Here is a 16621-nt window from a genome sequence, read left to right on the forward strand (position 1 = left end):
TGAAAGGGTGACTGACTTCACACTGTACCTGAGTGCAGGGTGGGAAGTGGTGGCCCAGACCTCGTATTTGCCATCTAGTGCATATTAGTTACGGTGTTTGGTGGTGGGGATTTAAAGCCTTGAAGGGCAAAGACTTTTTGTTTTGAGTTTTTCCATGGAGTCTGGTGTAGAGCCCAGGATATATAGGGCCTGACCTGGAATAGCAGCTTGTCCTGCCTCTGTGACCAACGGCTGGTTAAAGGGGAACAGTAGTGTAGACTGAGCCAGGAATGTTGTAATTTTCTACTTTGGTTACTCTTGTACTTTTGACAGACAGTAGATATCTCTTTTCTTGATCCTTAAGGTATTAGTGGCCAGAACATTCGCAGGCCAGAGGGCTGTTTTATATAATCTCCAGAAGTTTTTAGGGTTCTAAATGCTACTATGTTTTAGCTTCATAGATGCCACAAGTTCTGCCTGGTTTATAGCTTTATAAAGATCAGTTTTTTTTTGACTTGAGTTGGTTCATATCTGTAATCCCAGCTGGTTGGGAGGCTGAGACAGTGGGATATTAAGTTAAAGGTCAGACTGTGCAACTCATCCACACACCTATGGTCCCAGCACTCCTGCAATCCCAGCACTTGGGAAGCTGAGGTAGTAGCATTGCTGTGCATTGAGGCCAGCCTAGACTGCATAGTGAGTCTATGTCTAAAAACAAACAAAAAAATGGGGGACGGGCTGGAGGTGTAACTCCCTGGATTTAATCCCCAGTAACACAGAAACAAAAACCAGTATAATGAACTTGATGACCTAGGTGTCCTGTGTTAAGTCTCAGGACTCAGCTCAGTGACTCTTGAGCTTTTGTGAATGCTTTAAATAATAATGGGGTAATTATTAGATTTAAAGATACTGTTGAATACTTTGACAGGCTGTTTATTTGTATAATATTAATTGAACAAAATGCTTATATGTATTTGTATAACAAATTGAACATAATGCTTAAAGATGTTTGTCTTGGTTGCTGCTACTCTGTTTAATTACAAAAGTTAATTATATGTTATACATAGTATTATATTTTCAAAATCAGTTTCCAAAATTGGTAGAAAGAATTGGGATGAAAAGTGCCAGCTATGGAAAAGAAGTTTCATAATTAGATTTCATAATTAAATATTCCATAAATAAATTTTTGAATGCGTGTGAAGCTTATTGGTGTGTGCTCCAGTGTGTCCTCTAAATTTTTTAAAATGTGGGAAACTAATTGGACAGTTTACAGTTTATGAAAATGCATATAAGTTGTAGACCAATGAGATTTCCATTTTTTTCTGTTTCAATATGTTTTTAAGCTGTATTTCAGTATTTTTAAAAAGCTGTCGTCTGCACAAGTGTTTATTAGGAAGTTTGGAAAACATCCACAAGTACAGCAAAATAAGTTATTCCTCCACTAGAATACTGTGATAACCACTGCATCAGTTACCTTTCTGTTGCTCTAATAACATACCTAACGCATACAACTTAAAGTAGGAAATTTAACTTGGTTCACAATTTCACTCTATGGTTGGTTGGATTCAAGGCAAAAACATGGCAGAAGGGTGTAGTAGAGAAAAGCTGTTCATGTCATGCAGTCAGGAAGACCAGTGAGAGTCATAGAGCCCTAGGAAAGTGAGACACTGCAAACACAATAGTCCAAGTGACCTACTTCCTCCAGGGAGGCCCTACCTTTTAATAGCCCATTCACCTGTAAACTCTTGGAATCACTTTCCGTTTTTAATTTCTGAACTTTCTTGAGAAGAATGTATTTTGTTTGATTTCACAGTGAACTGTCTGCTTTGCTCCAGACATTTCCTTGGTCTTTTGTGTATTTGGTCAACTATACATTTCCACTTTGTGGACTTTATAGAGAGTGAGGAGAATAAGCCAGTCAAAGATATGCAAGTGCTTGGAGTGAAATCTTTTTAGAACACTGCTTTTAAGTACTAAGAGAAAAAACTAAAACAAAACAAAATCCCAAACTATAATGAAATGACTTGTTTAACGGTATGTGTATTTAATATCATTGAATCTTTTTGAGATTTTTTTACTTTTCTGTTTATTATATCTTCCGTGCCTGATCATAAGGGACAGACTTACAGACTCTTTCTGAAAGGGTTTTGAGAAGCATTCAACAGAAAATTTGGGGCACTTACAGATAGATAGATTTATTATTTATGTATCATAAATTCTTTATAACTTAGGTGAACTTGTTTCATTCATTGTAATATTCATCAATGCCAGTTTATTAAGGTGGGTTTTGTGTTGTTTCCTCCAGGGATACCTGAACTAGATGAGTACACTATGGAAAGGGTCCTGGAGGAATTTGAACAGCGATGCTATGATAACATGAATCATGCCATAGAGACCGAAGAGGGACTGGGGATCGAGTATGATGAAGATGTGGTCTGTGATGTCTGCCAGTCCCCCGATGGTGAGGATGGCAACGAGATGGTGTTCTGTGACAAATGCAACATCTGTGTGCACCAGGTAGGTGGAGCAATGAGTTTAAGAAAGGAGCTGCTGGGATTGCCCCTCTCCCAGCAGGCCTGTATTGCCTGGAGCCTCTTCCTACAGCCAGGGCCCCTTTCCCACAGTCTTGAGTGGCTTGAAGATATGTGACCACAGGGCCCCCTCCTCCACTGTCAGTCCACACTCCATTAGGAGTATGTCTTGCTGCCTTTACCACCAGGAGGCCATGGGGCCAGTTAAGAACACTGAAAAAACCCGTGAAAAGATCATTAGTTTGCTATGTTAGTTTCTAGAGTGTCTTAAAACAACAGAAGTTTATTGCCTTATGGTTCTGGAGGCTAAAAAGTCTTAAAAAAACAAAGTCGGGCTCCCCTTGAAACAAAGGGTGGTTCTTTGTTGTAGGTTGCCGAGATTTTGGTTTGTCTTTGGTGTTTGGCTTGTGGCTGCCCTCTTTGTCAAATGGTATTCTCCCATGTGCCTGTCTTTACAAGGCCCCCAAAAGGCCTAGCTATGCTACTGTGATCATCTTAACTAATTGTATTGGCAGGGACTGTTTCTAAATAAGGCCACATTTTGAGATGGTGGTATTTAGGACTTTAGCATCTTTTTAGGGACACAATTTAATTCATAACATTGTTAGCATGAGTATGTAAACTGAGCTATTGATGGGGAAGAGAGCTGCCCCTCCTAACGTGAGTCTTTAGGATTCAGTGAGCATGGACACTGGGTAATTTTAAAAGTTTTACACTCTCAGTGCTTGGTCTCTTATTACTTTTTGACGCAGTAATGAAGTAACAAATTTGTGTCGGCCATGTGCCTTCCTAGGTGACACAAGGCAATCCTGAGACACATTGTTTGAATGTACCTGGTGATGCTGAGATTTAAAACACATTTACAAAATAGAAAAGGTTAGTTGTGTGGGTTATCTCAGGAAGAAGACTTAAGTTTGTTCTATGAATTTCTTGACTATCACTTTTTCTTTTGTCTGCCTCTGTTCAAAGATTTCACCAGCTGTGGCCTTGTTCCAGCTCATAGTGACAGGGATTCTTGAGACCATAATCTCTTGCTTTAGTCACAGAAAAGCTCAATTTTGTAGTTCTGGATTTTCAGATCATCTAGGGAGTTTTCTTCGGTAGTGCAGAATTCTTGTGGTTTTGTTGTGTTGTGATCCTGGGCAGTGTGGCTGCCATTGTTGCTGGGGTTGCTCATTTCCTTGCATGGCTTTTCAGTCTTTTTCCTGTCGTTTTATTTTTTTCTAAGGGGTTGAAGTCTGAGCTTAGAAATGAGTTAACCAGCGTCAGGGTGGGGCTGTCCAGTGCCGCACAGTGGTTTGGTAGCAGAGCTGGAGATGCCCCCACCCTCCATTCTTCTCTTGTTTCTGCCATATCACGTCTTTTTTACCCAGTATTTTCTACTGCAAAATCCTTTATGGCTTTTATTTAGGATATATCTTACTAGCTTTTCCAGTGGAAAAAATTCTCTCTCCAAAGGTGACACTAGAATATCTGATACAGACTTTTAGTATTTGAAACCTTAATAGTGTCATTTAGCATCATTAAATGTTTTCCCATTTAGCCTGTTGACCGTGGCTTATTCATGTGCTGGCACATGCTCCTAGGCCTCCGATCTCAGGGCTCCTTTGCTTTGCTCAGCCCTCATCCTTGTGGTTTCCTTTTTGTATCCTGGGCATTCAGATTGCAGAGTGGCTGTTTTTTGTTGTTTTTTTTTTTCTGTCTGAAGAGTTGGAGCTCTGTTACTGTGACTTTCAACTTCCTGATTTCAGTTCACTTAAGGATAAAGTTCTGAACAGTTTTTTAAGAACTCTGAATGTGCTCCTGGTACCATTGTGGTTTTGTTTCTTCACTCTGCTTATTTAACATTTGCCTTTTCTCTCTTCAAGCCATCTTAATTACTTTAGTTGTAAAAGCCTTGATTTCTGCAGTTTATGCTGTCTTGTGTAATTTTGTCATCTTGTGCAAAACAGGCTTTGTTTTAAATATCAGCTAAAGAGACCAAACTCTCCCTTTGTCTGAGAGGTCTCACTTTTCTGTGTCTTGTTTACTCACACGGGACTGTGTTGGGACCTAGTGGGTGGGTAGCGAGTACAGGGTAGGGAGTGAGGGGGCTCCATAGTTTGTTTCCGGTCTCTATTGCCCTGCCTTTAAGTAGCACTGTGAGACTCCACTGCATTCTCTGTCCTCACTCAATGCCTCTGCCACGTAAAGCACAAAGGAGCAGCTTTTCCTCTTTACCCTAGAGAGTTTTGAGGCTTTTGGTCAGTATGTAGAGGCCTGGTATATGGATGGGTTTTGTAGCAAAGCAAATTACTGTAACTTTTCTGCCCTCAGATAGTTTGTTGGAGTAGCCTCTGCTCTCCAGAGCCCAGACACCTCCCAGGTGCTTCTGTGAGGCTGCCTGGTGTTTCTCCAAGGGGAGAGTCACAGCTTGGTGGATGGGGGAGTGGCTCTACTTTGGATCTGTGAGAATCTTTCTAGGTGTTTGAAATTAGTAGATAAAATGGGAAACCCGATATTTCTTTCTTCCTTTTCCTTGGGGTTGTGCTGTGACATTACAGGCCTGCTATGGAATCCTCAAGGTGCCAGAGGGCAGTTGGCTGTGCCGGACATGTGCCCTGGGGGTTCAGCCAAAATGCTTGCTGTGTCCCAAGAAGGGCGGAGCTATGAAGCCCACCCGCAGTGGAACCAAGTGGGTCCACGTCAGCTGTGCCCTTTGGATTCCTGAGGTAAGTGTGGTTTTTCATAGAACTTTGGTTCAGAAGGTCCTGCATTTTCATTGGGGATTGGGTCGGTGGGTGGGGCAGTGTTCAGCTGCCGGGTAAGATACTTAGCTGCTACCCTGTGTGCCTTCTTATCCTCATGGGACCGTAGTGGAAGTGGCAGCTGGCTGAACCGGTGCGTTAGACCCAGGTTGGTAGTTTCCACATTGTATCCCCCGTGCCCCACTGCAGACCCTCACATTGCTGACACGTCTCAGGCCAGACCTCGAGCCTGTATGGCTGTGCCGCCCTGTGAGTCCTTGTACTTAGCAAACCAAATACGCAGCACCACTGCACTACCATGCTCTAGGTCACACTTCTGTGATTTTTATTTAAATTCTTACTGAGCCTCAACCTTTTTAATTTCAGGTCTGGTCTAATTTATTTCAAGTCCCAGACCTTGACTAATTTAATTTGCATGGCTCACTATGAGAAATATAATTTGTGATTCAAATTCCAGGATTTTTGGGGTGTGTGATTTTGTGCATTTTTCCTCTTGAGGAAAATTATCTAAGGATGATTTGCATTGACGTTTCATGATTTGAGTCTTGGTAAACCGGATCTTGTGGTTTGGTATTAACAGGATACAGTTCAGTGATCTAGGCTGAATGTAGAGATGATACCTTATTTATCTTGATAGATTTCCTCTTTCAGTGCAGTCATGTGTTCTGACTGAAGAGAATGGTTTTCTTTAGTTAGAAGGATTAAGAATAGCTTCATCAACAATGTATTTAAATATATTTAAGATGGACTTTCAGGCTTGACAACTTCCTTGTGAATTGGAAGTATAGTAGGTTGCATTGTCCTCATAATAAGTGTCTCTGCCACCACACCCTTAAGAGAGAAATGAAAGTTCACTTCTGAGTGTTTTTATGCACAGGTATGTCTATATCTCATGAAGCCTGTTGCTCTAGGTTCTAGGGCCTGCAGCTGGCCCAGATTTGGGCCTTGGGAAAGCAACAGATCTTTGAGTCCCCAATGTCATGTTCAGCCTGGGATGGCCTGTGCCACCCCATCTTGCTATTTTTGATCTCTAGGTGAGCATCGGCAGCCCAGAGAAGATGGAGCCCATCACAAAGGTGTCACACATCCCCAGCAGTCGGTGGGCGCTTGTGTGTAGCCTCTGCAATGAGAAGTTTGGGGCTTCCATACAGGTAATAGCTGAGTAAGAACGGCTTCATTTTCCTTTCCTAGATTGTAGGGGTAAAGTTGAGGGAGGGCTATATGCTCTGGGAGGGTTTCGAGAAGGCAGCAGACTACATGAAGCAGGGCGAGATTGTGATGGCCCGGAAAGTTTCTGGGGGATGAGTCCAGCCCAGTGTGACCACTTTTGCTTGGCAGATCGTATGCACTGTCCCCAGAAGCAGACTCCTTGATGTGTGCCGTGATGTGCTTGCATTGCCCACCTTTCCACCTGCATTGACAGTGACAGTGTGCAGCTGCAGACCCAGTCCTGCCTCTGGAGAAGCCTCCTGAGAGCATTGGTGTCCTCAGTACTGGATGTGCTTGGCATTCACACTGGGAGAGTCAGTCCTTGGGGTGCCGATGGGTAGAGGGCCATCCATGAGGTGCTGCACTGGGTGCTTTTTATATAACCGAATACAGTTGGGATGTATCATTCTTTCTGACACTGAGGGTGTGCGTGCATGAGTGTGCGTGCACGGAGGCAGATAGGCAGATACGCAGGCACAGGCGTACACACAGAGTGCACCTGCCTGCATTTGTAGGTCTAGATCCAGAGAAGTATAGAGAGTCAGGAGGTGGGTAGTTAGGGTGTGGAGCTTGCTGTCAGGTGTGTGTGTGTTCTAAAACTGCCTGAGAAGTTAACTTCTGAGCCTGACATTATTGATATCTAGGCTCTTGTTTGAGGGACCTGAAGTGCTGTGTGGCTGGTGCTGGGCCTAAAGTCAAATCTGGCTCTTCTGGGATGGACCAGTACAGGCTTCAGACTCAGTTTGCCTCACTTTCTTCATTGAATAGGAGAGATACTGTTTGGGATCAGCGTCCCTATCCATATAGGAAAGCAACCGTTTGTTTTTTTTTGTTTTTTTTTTTTTTAGTTTTGTTTTGTTTGAGGTACTGGGGGATTGAACTCAGGACCTTGTGCTTGTGAGATAGGTGTGGCACTACTGAGCTAAATCCCCAGCCCATCAATAGTTTTTTTTGGGGGGGTACTGGGAATCGAACTCAGGACCTTGAGCTTGCAAGGTAGACGGCAGAACCAGCAACAGTTTTGACATAGCAAAAAAAATAAAATAAAAAAACAGTGAATATAGGCCTGGGTTTTTTAAAAAAAATTAATATTCATTTTCTATTTTGGAATAAATATTTCAGTAAAGTATCAAAGCCTTTGATTGATGGCATCTCTACCTGCCTAACATATTTAGATAATTTTTTGTGGAACTGGTACCCCTGAGCTACATTTCTAGCCCTTTTTAAAATTAAAAACATTTTTTAAGGTAGGGTCTTGCTGAGTTGCCCACCCTTGGTTTAAACTTGGAATCATCCTGTCTCAGCTTATCAGAGTGCTGGGATTACAGGTGTGCACCAATGTGTGCCTGGTTAAATTTTTTTTTTTCCCCAAGCCAAGTTGTTCTACTTTTATCATTGTTTCTACTGGTGTTTGAGAACCTAAAATATAATATAAACACTCAGAGGGTGGGGCATGAGACAGCTGGTGGGATTTGGCTGGGGACCTTAAAGTAGCAAGAATTCTCCATGTGTGAATAGTATCTACTTAAAACAGCAAACACCTCTGTCCAGAGAGTTGGGTTAGTCAAGGCGAATGGAGGAGAAATACAGAAAAGCACTGGAGTGGGTGCATGTTATGTGTGCATATATATGTGGGTGTGCACACACAAGTGTTCACTTGTGCAAAACAAGCCGTGGTGGACCGAGGAGAATGGCTATCATTTTCTTCCATGTTAGCTGTTCTTCTTTGGAGTGTAGAATCTATGCCCTTTCCTGAACACCAGTCCTGGTCCTTCATTGATGTTTAAAAGAGGTGGGCAGATGGGAGCATTGTTTCTGTTTTGAGGAGAGCTGATATAATGACTTTTTTGTTGCCATTGACCTCTTTTTCCCAGAACATTAATTTGAAGGAGAGGAGGTCAAGGAAGGATGATAATTTTTCATATCTTCACAGAATGGGTTGATTTTATTAAAAGAATTCCTGTCTGAAATGTCTGCAGCTGCAAAGGCTCTGGTTTATGTTTCTGTAACATCTGTTTGCTGAGTCAACCTGAATAGGAAAACCCAGAGGAAGGCCATTTGGCATCTTTACAAAGTCCTGTATAAATACTGTGCTGCAGCCCTTTCTCTGTAAGGGTAGAGCACTTGGGTTAAGTGTAGTTTAAGCCAAACACAGATAGTGTCTCAGTCATCTGTTCCCACTTCTACTTCCTACTTGGCTGTGTGCTGCAAGGGAGGAGCACTTTGTCTTTTAATGACAGTGGCCAGGGGTGTGTGTGTGTGTGTGTGTGTGTGTGTGTGTGTGTGTTCTGTCACCAGAGCTGATGTCACACTTTTTGGAATTCAGGTTATTTATAGATAAGATTACAGATCCCTTAGCTCCCGTGCTTTAGGTAGTTGTAATGGGGAAATGCTGAAGGGAGCTGGAGTCTTAATAGGCAGAGTCATGGCTGGCATCAAGTCACCTCTTAAATACTGAAACAATGAGGGGAAAAGCCCAGCTCCAGCCTCAGCCATCCGTGCTAGTGTGTTTGTGTGTGTGTGTGTGTGTGTGTGTGTGTGTGTGTGCTGTCACCAGAGCTGATGTCACACTTTTTGGAATTCAGGTTATTTATAGATAAGATTACAGATCCCTTAGCTCCCGTGCTTTAGGTAGTTGTAATGGGGAAATGCTGAAGGGAGCTGGAGTCTTAATAGGCAGAGTCATGGCTGGCATCAAGTCACCTCTTAAATACTGAAACAATGAGGGGAAAAGCCCAGCTCCAGCCTCAGCCATCCGTGCTGCAGTGACTCAGGGTCTGTTGAGTGAGTTTTAGCTTTTCACTTGGCCGGGAGCCAGTGGGTTCTGCTCCTCTCTGCAGTCCTGGTGTGCCCCAGGGATCGCCTGGCCTCATACAGTACAGGGATGCGTTTTTGGGTTTGGCTTCAGCCTCTATGAGGAGCCTCCTTCCAGGGATTTGCTCCGAGATCAGACGGGAGAAGTTAATCGCTTTGCTCCTGCTAGGCCAGAGGCTTGTCGCCTGGATCAAAGGCACTAAATTGCAGCCCTGCTCAGGGAGTGAGAACGCAGCTGGATGAAGTCCACCCTGTAGGCTGACCTCCCTTGACCCCACAGGAAGTAGTCTCTGAGGATTCTGCTGCCACCTTTGAGTTGCGAGGCATGGTGCTTGGTGTTCAGGACCTCACTGGGCTTGTGAGCCTCTGTGTCCAGCAGGGCTGCCCTGGGCTGGATTTTCCCAATCTCCTGTTCTTTTCACCTTTTGCTGGGAGCCCTGGGTGCTGCTCTAAGGATGTATTTATTTTCCCACTTGGGTTGGGACCCTTCCTGCTTGGGGTTCGGAGTGAATAGCCACATTCTTTTAAAAACTGACCCATACTCATCTGTCCTGAGCAGATTTCTTGTTCTGACTTTTCATGTAAACACTAAAAGATCACAAATCCATGAGAAAATCCAAAATAATGCCGCCCAGGTATTCTCTGCATATTGACTACATGTTCTTTTGAGCACCCTCTTTTGAGGGTCATTCCCCTTTCGTCTGCAGGTACCATTTGTGTATTGTGCCTGACATAAGGGGATTTGGATGTGGTTACTCTTCTAAGAAAGCAATGGTTTGGTTTATGAAAACTCATTTGAAGAATCCCCCAAATCCCCAGCCTTACCTCACTTAAATCCACCAGGGCGAATCCTTGTCAAGCGTTGCTATCCTGGGACACACTTCTGGTGTGGCTCTTGATTGCACACACGTGGGGGTTCCTAGCATGGAAAGGCTTCTGTTGGTCCTTACGATCTCTCTTTCCTGCTTGTTCTTTCCAGTGCTCTGTGAAGAACTGCCGCACAGCCTTCCATGTGACTTGTGCTTTTGACCAAGGCCTGGAGATGAAGACCATCTTGGCAGAGAATGATGAAGTCAAGTTCAAGTCGTACTGTCCCAAGCACAGCTCACATAGAAAATCCGAGGAGACCCTTGGTGAGGGGACCACGCAGGAGGATGGAGCCCCAGCATGTCCCCCCCGGGACCCGCTGGAACCCTTCGCCAGCCTCGAGCAGAATCGGGAGGAGGCCCACCGGGTGAGTGTCCGCAAGCAGAAGCTGCAGCAGCTGGAGGATGAGTTCTACACCTTCGTCAATCTGCTGGATGTGGCCAGGGCCCTGCGGCTGCCTGAGGAAGTAGTGGATTTCCTGTACCAGTACTGGAAGTTGAAGAGGAAGGTCAACTTCAATAAGCCCCTGATCACCCCAAAGAAAGACGAAGAGGACAATCTAGCCAAGCGGGAGCAGGATGTCTTGTTTAGGAGGCTGCAGCTGTTCACGCACCTGCGGCAGGACCTGGAGAGGGTAATGATTGACACTGACACTTTGTAGTGACTTAGAGAAGAAGATTCAAAGAGGCGAACGCTTGCCCAGAGCAAGAAATGATAGCCAGTCATTACTCTCAGACCCTTGTACACACCGCAGCATGAGGTTGTGTTGGTTAAATATATTTATGGGCTGGTAAACTCATTGTGCATATGTGCAAGACTGCCACAGAGTGGGGAGCTTCTTTGTCGTTTATTTTCTTTAAACATTTTCCCATTGACCTTTACTCTTCTGCAAGATCAGATGATGGGGTGTGTCTTTTTTGTCTCCTTTCAGTCTAGAGCTGGAGGGAACTGAGCCCCAGGTAAAGGACCAAGGGGTTGACTTAGGATTGTTTACAGACTAATTTTGGAAACCAGAATGGGCATTTAATTCATGGGAGAGGAGACATAGGTAGGCAAACCTTGTTCGGCTGGGGAAACACCAGGTGCTGGTGAAGGGCTCATTAAGGAGAGCTAAGCACTAATGCCCACTGGCCACTTTGGCTTCCTGACTAATTCACAGGACCTTCCCAATACTGTCATGGAGGAGCAGAGCAGGCTATGGGTGGAGAACTCACACACACATCTGTTAGGAAGACACTCCTGGCAGTGAGGCGCTAAGTCATCCCTGAGGCTGCGTGTGTGTGTATAATAGTGTGTGTGCACGCATGTGTGTGCCTGTCCATGGTGTCTATGTGCGGTGTAGGGTGGGATTCCTGCTGCATGGGGGCCTCAGCTCTGTCTGAGGAGCCCCTAGTACTGCTCAGCACACTACAGATAAATATATGGTCACACTACTAGAATCTTGAGCATAGTGGCTGTTGGCTCCCTGGAGCCTCAGCTGCTGGGGTGTCATTCGCTGCTTTGTGCCTCCCCCCTCCATTACCTTTGGAGTCGAGGTCCACACCTCCCTTTCTGATGCAGGAATAATTAGCAGTGGGCGGTCTTCCCCAGAGTCCCCTGCTCCCCGAAGGTCGCTTCTGACTGAGGCTTGCTAATTGGGGATGTGTCTTAGAGCACCTTCCTCACCAGCTCCCCTGACTGCTAGCTACTGATTAAATTCATTAGTGTGAAAGAGATGGGATTGAGGTTTTCTGGCCTGGAGCAGCCTGAACAGAAATGTACCCAAGTGGCCTGAAACAGTTAATGCAGTTCCCCCAGCACCTCACTTATTAGTGGGGAGTGATTCACCTGCCTGGGAGAGAATCTGTGTGACGCACAGATGATTTGAAGTGAGTGTGTAGGCAAAGAGCAGAATGCAAAAGATCCAGATATCAGAGACCTGCATGGCCCTGTTCAAGATGGTGTAGAAGTGAAAGTATTTTTAGATACTCATTAGAAGCCCTTCTGGTACATAAACTACTGCCAGCTCATTGTGATGCTCCTTCCAAGACCAGGTGAAGATTCTGGGCAAAGTGGCAGGTTTCAGTTTAAGGGGAGTCAGAAGTGGGAGCAGGTAGGGAAGTGGTTGTGCTCCCATACGCCCCCTGGTGGTGAGTTAAAGAAGACCTCACCTCACCATTATGCATGGGGTTTTAAGTGATGAGAAAGGGATTCAGAAGGAGAAATTGGAATCCTGGTGAGAAGCTACCATCCCAGCCTGACAACTGCTGTAATTGTGGGTGCATGGAGTCAGATAGTCCTTGGGAGGGGAGGATGAGAAGTCTCATGTTTGGACTGTGTTTGTCTCACCATCACCACAAAATAAAAGTGTAGAAAATGCTTGTGGTGTACTAACTCTTTTGTACTTACAGTTACTCAGATTAACATGCATTTATAATTAAATTCTGAACTTTTTTTTTGAAGTTACTGTTGCTTTTTAAGCAGAACAATGTTTGTGATGTATGAGAAACAGGGAATAAATCAGGATTTGTGAGTGTATGCATGTGTGGCATTTTACTTAAGTGTATTTACTTTGTTAAAACACCTAAGAGATTTTTAGGGAATATAGGATCAGTTTAAAATGGACTGATTATAACGAACAGTGTGTTTCCCCCAAACTTGCACAAGGCCTGTGATGGTAGGAGCTTTAAAAAATTGAAAATTTCCCCATTCCTCAGTGAGTTGTAGAGTTCTTTGTAATTATAAACACTGAGTGTCTCTGACAAAGGGCTCATCAGGGCAGAGGTGATGGTAAGGATGAAAGTTAGCTCAATTAGCATGCTAGTCTTTATTTAGTGCACACATGTCAGTCAGTTCATGGTAGACACTCAAAAGTCAAGTAATAGATGTGACAATAATCACAGCATATGGTCATTCCTAAACTGACAGATGACTAGTGTTCCTCAGAAATGCAGACAACTCTGAATGATTATGGCAATTGCTTTCCTGCAAATACACACCTTGGGGCATTGTACACCCGGGTACCAGTCCGGATCAGAAAGTTAGATGACAGGAATGAGTTTCAAGAGGATTTGGAAACTCACACCTTTAAGAAGACACAGTTGCTGCTGGAGCAGGTGACCACATCAGGTTCCCAAGGCTGCCACTTCATTCTTGGGTTTCTCAGATTTCTTTTTAAAAAGAAGCAGTAAACATGAGTTTGGAAATGAGCACTAGTTCTGATAAAGATGTGCTCCCTCTGCGCACTGACTGGTGTGGAAAGAGGCCAAATTCTGGGGCAATCGTCCCTCTCACTGACATAGTCACCTTTCAGAGTCTGATAGAGGCTACATTTGTCCCCTGAACAAAATGTTCCTTAAGCTGTAGTGTAGCAAGCAGTGATGAGATTCCAGAAAACCCACTGGAACCATTGTTGAATTCATTCCTTAGAGCACTGGTTCTCAGGGTATAGTCCCTAATTAGCAGCAACATTACCTTGAAATTTCTTAAAAACACTCTGGGGTCAGAGGTAGGGTCCATATCCGTATCCACATATTTCTATTTGAGAACCACTGATTTAGGGGAAAAGTGTAGGGTTAAAGTATACCCCTCACCCCTGTGGGCTGGGTATTTGAAATGGCCTTGCTTGAAGCTGGGGGAAAATAAGGGGAAGTTTGGTGATGAGGGTGCAGAAGGGAACAAAGCATATGCTGTAAGGAGATGCGCAAATGTTAGTCCAGCTCTGGTCAGAGCTGCAGAGACTGCTTTGTGCTTGGTAAGGGAGGCCAGGTTTGGGTGCTCACTGCTCTGTAGGGTGTCAGAAGTAGATCAGTCTGGCTGGTTGTAATTAGTGTGGTCTTTGCCTTTTGGGTTTATTTAGTTCTCTTCAAAGGTCATGGGGAATAGAAGTGGGATTTTTGCACTTAGAAGCCATGGGGAAGCCTTGCCTGGGTGAAGTACTGAAGCCACCAAAATTAAATTGAATATACAAAGTTCAGGTTCACCAGCTTCCCTGTTTTTTATTTTCCTGAATAACTTCAGTTAAGAGATAAACTGCTATCCATCTGAGTATGAGAGCAAACTCTCCTCTCCTAGAAAGTCAAAATGTCCATTTCCTATTTCCAAGAGTCATATTTGTGCTTAGTGTAAAAGCTGTCCTGAGTTCATGTTTTGTTTTTTAAAGATCTAGGTCTGGCCCCTTGTTTCTCAGTTTCCACTCTTGGTCTTAGGTGGTCTTAGGTGGGGCACTAATTACCAAATGTCTGGCAGTCTAATTAATAGTCACACCCATCGCCACATCAATCAGGATTTCTATAAAGGACACCTGCTCCCCAATGCGGGGGTGGAGTACTTAACCAGGTGAATTGCACCCACATGATAATTACTCAGACAGGATTTTCTTTTCCCTTCTTTAATATGACGTACTGACATAGAAACAGAGGAAGAACCTGATAGTCTGTTAGGGTCAATAAGAGCCTAACCCGGCATTTTCCTATTTTGGACAAGGAGATTACACCATGAAGCAACTAGCAAAGTCAGCCAACCTGTGCTGTTGCTCTTAATGTCTCATGTCCTTTTGCAAATGAACACAACTGGCATTGTTAGTGTGGAAAACAGTCAGAAGAGGTGTCCAGATTCAAAGTAGTGTGAGTATGGCTTGTTGCCATCCTCGTGGCAAGAGGAAAATCTGGTGGTGATGGGAGATTGTCGTGAGGAAGACGTTAGGAATGGACATGCTATTGATGATAATGGGGAACAATGCATGGTCATGCTCTGCTGCTCCCACCAAGATCCTTTAGAGGTCTTGTCCCCGTCTTCCTGAAGAAAGATCCGCTTGTGAAGGTGGTGTGTTGTATACGACATTTGTGTTTTTAGGCCTCGGCAGCCTAATAGGTTTACCAGTAGAATTCCTTAGGACTAAAGGATCAATGGGGTTTGACTAATTGTTTGACTAATGCTTTAGGTTTTGGTTCTGTGCTGGCTTTAAAAGTGGAGGACTCTGATGACTGAAGGGTCAGTTATGGAGGCCACTGATGAAAATGTACGTGTTCCAGATGTGTGGAGGAACTCAGCACTTGGATCTTTCCAGTTACAAATGAATCAGGAACTGAGGGCAGATGATCTATTGAGCTGGAGATGGTGGCCAGAAGCAGATCACTGGCAGAGTAGGAAGGAAGTTCTCAGGGCTCTGACTCCAGCTTCAGGCACTTCAGAGTTCAGCGGCCAGTGAACAGGAGCATCTTGGGTTCTAGCTGACCCTTTGGTCCTACAGGGGGTTCACATGGAAGCTTCTTTGCTGGGTCCTGATCCTGTGCTACTGCAGCCATTGAAAGATGCTTGACTCTGTAGAACAGAGGTGGCTTTTGAATACTGTAGAGCCATTGACAGAATAGGAAGAAGATGCTGACAGATAGTTAGCAAAGGTCTTCGGCGTGCGTCGGACCCAGTGGCTGGATAGGCTGGGTATGGACGAAGTGCAGGGCTGTGGTGCGGTAGCCCCACAACCCCCCGCCCCGTCTAACTCTAGTGTGGCTGCTGCCTGCAATGAGAATGACAAGTAGAATCCTTGTTTAAAAGGAGAAGAGCGATTGGATAAAATGCTTAAAGTACATTTTGATTTCGTATGTATGTCAAGACCCTAGTAGGATCAGTTTTTCTCACATAAAGAAAATGAAAAGCACCGAAGTACTGTTGACATGAATTGCTTACTTAGAATCTTTATTCTCTACATTCTAGGTTCGGAACCTCACTTACATGGTGACCCGCAGGGAAAAGATTAAACGATCTGTGTGCAAAGTCCAGGAACAGATATTCAATCTTTACACTAAGCTCTTGGAGCAAGAAAGAGTTTCAGGTATGGATTAAGCCCTGGTAGGTCAAAATGTAGGACAGAGGTTTATAAGCTTTAACCCTGCCACTAGGAGAAAATAAATTGTTCTTTTATTTTCTTTTGCCTACCCTGTAGAAAAATTTAAGGAGCACAGACTTTCATATTTAAAATATTTAGACATTAGAAGAAGCTTGATGGTGTAGTAGGAAGAGCAATGAATTTGGCCTCCAGTAGGCGTTGAGTCCCGTATTCTGTTGACTGGCCAAACATAAGCAAGCCTTCCTTGTCTTTCCCAGTTTCTTCATATGTGAAATGGGGATGATATCTCAAGCTACCTCTTTGAACTGTCATAAGACTCAAATGAAATAGTAATTTACACAGATTTTTAAAACACACAATTTTTTTTAACATACAAGAGCATCAGTTATTTTTTATGTATTTATCTTGTAGTCTAATGGATCAAAGTTGGGGCCTCATGCATATGAGGCAAGCACTCTACCACTGAGCTACACTCCCAGCTCCAAAGCTCTTGATGAATTTATTGTGGAGATACCTACACACATTTATCGATAACAATATCAATCTTTTGGATCTACCTGTAACAATGAAATAATATATCAAGATTGACAACATGTGTTCCATTTCTCTGTTTTTTTTCCCTTTTTTTTTTTTTTTTTTTTTTTTTT

At 43.9% G+C, this 16621-nt stretch overlaps 1 protein-coding gene across 5 annotated transcripts in view; it reads left to right on the forward strand.

The window, feature by feature from the left end:
- The window catches only part of Jade1 (jade family PHD finger 1), a 59471-nt gene that overhangs the window by 35217 nt on the left and 7633 nt on the right, over positions 1-16621 (forward strand). For all 5 annotated transcript variants that reach the window (XM_010618869.2, XM_010618870.2, XM_010618871.3 and 2 more), the window contains 5 exons: positions 2285-2496; positions 5054-5221; positions 6292-6408; positions 10260-10781; positions 15842-15959. In XM_010618869.2, the coding sequence (XP_010617171.1) occupies positions 2285-2496; positions 5054-5221; positions 6292-6408; positions 10260-10781; positions 15842-15959 (1137 nt within the window). The remainder of the gene's footprint in view (positions 1-2284; positions 2497-5053; positions 5222-6291; positions 6409-10259; positions 10782-15841; positions 15960-16621) is intronic.

The sequence above is a fragment of the Fukomys damarensis genome, unplaced genomic scaffold (genome assembly GCF_012274545.1).
Source record: "Fukomys damarensis isolate Sample0158 unplaced genomic scaffold, DMR_v1.0_HiC HiC_scaffold_38, whole genome shotgun sequence".
NCBI classification, from domain to species: domain Eukaryota; kingdom Metazoa; phylum Chordata; class Mammalia; order Rodentia; family Bathyergidae; genus Fukomys; species Fukomys damarensis.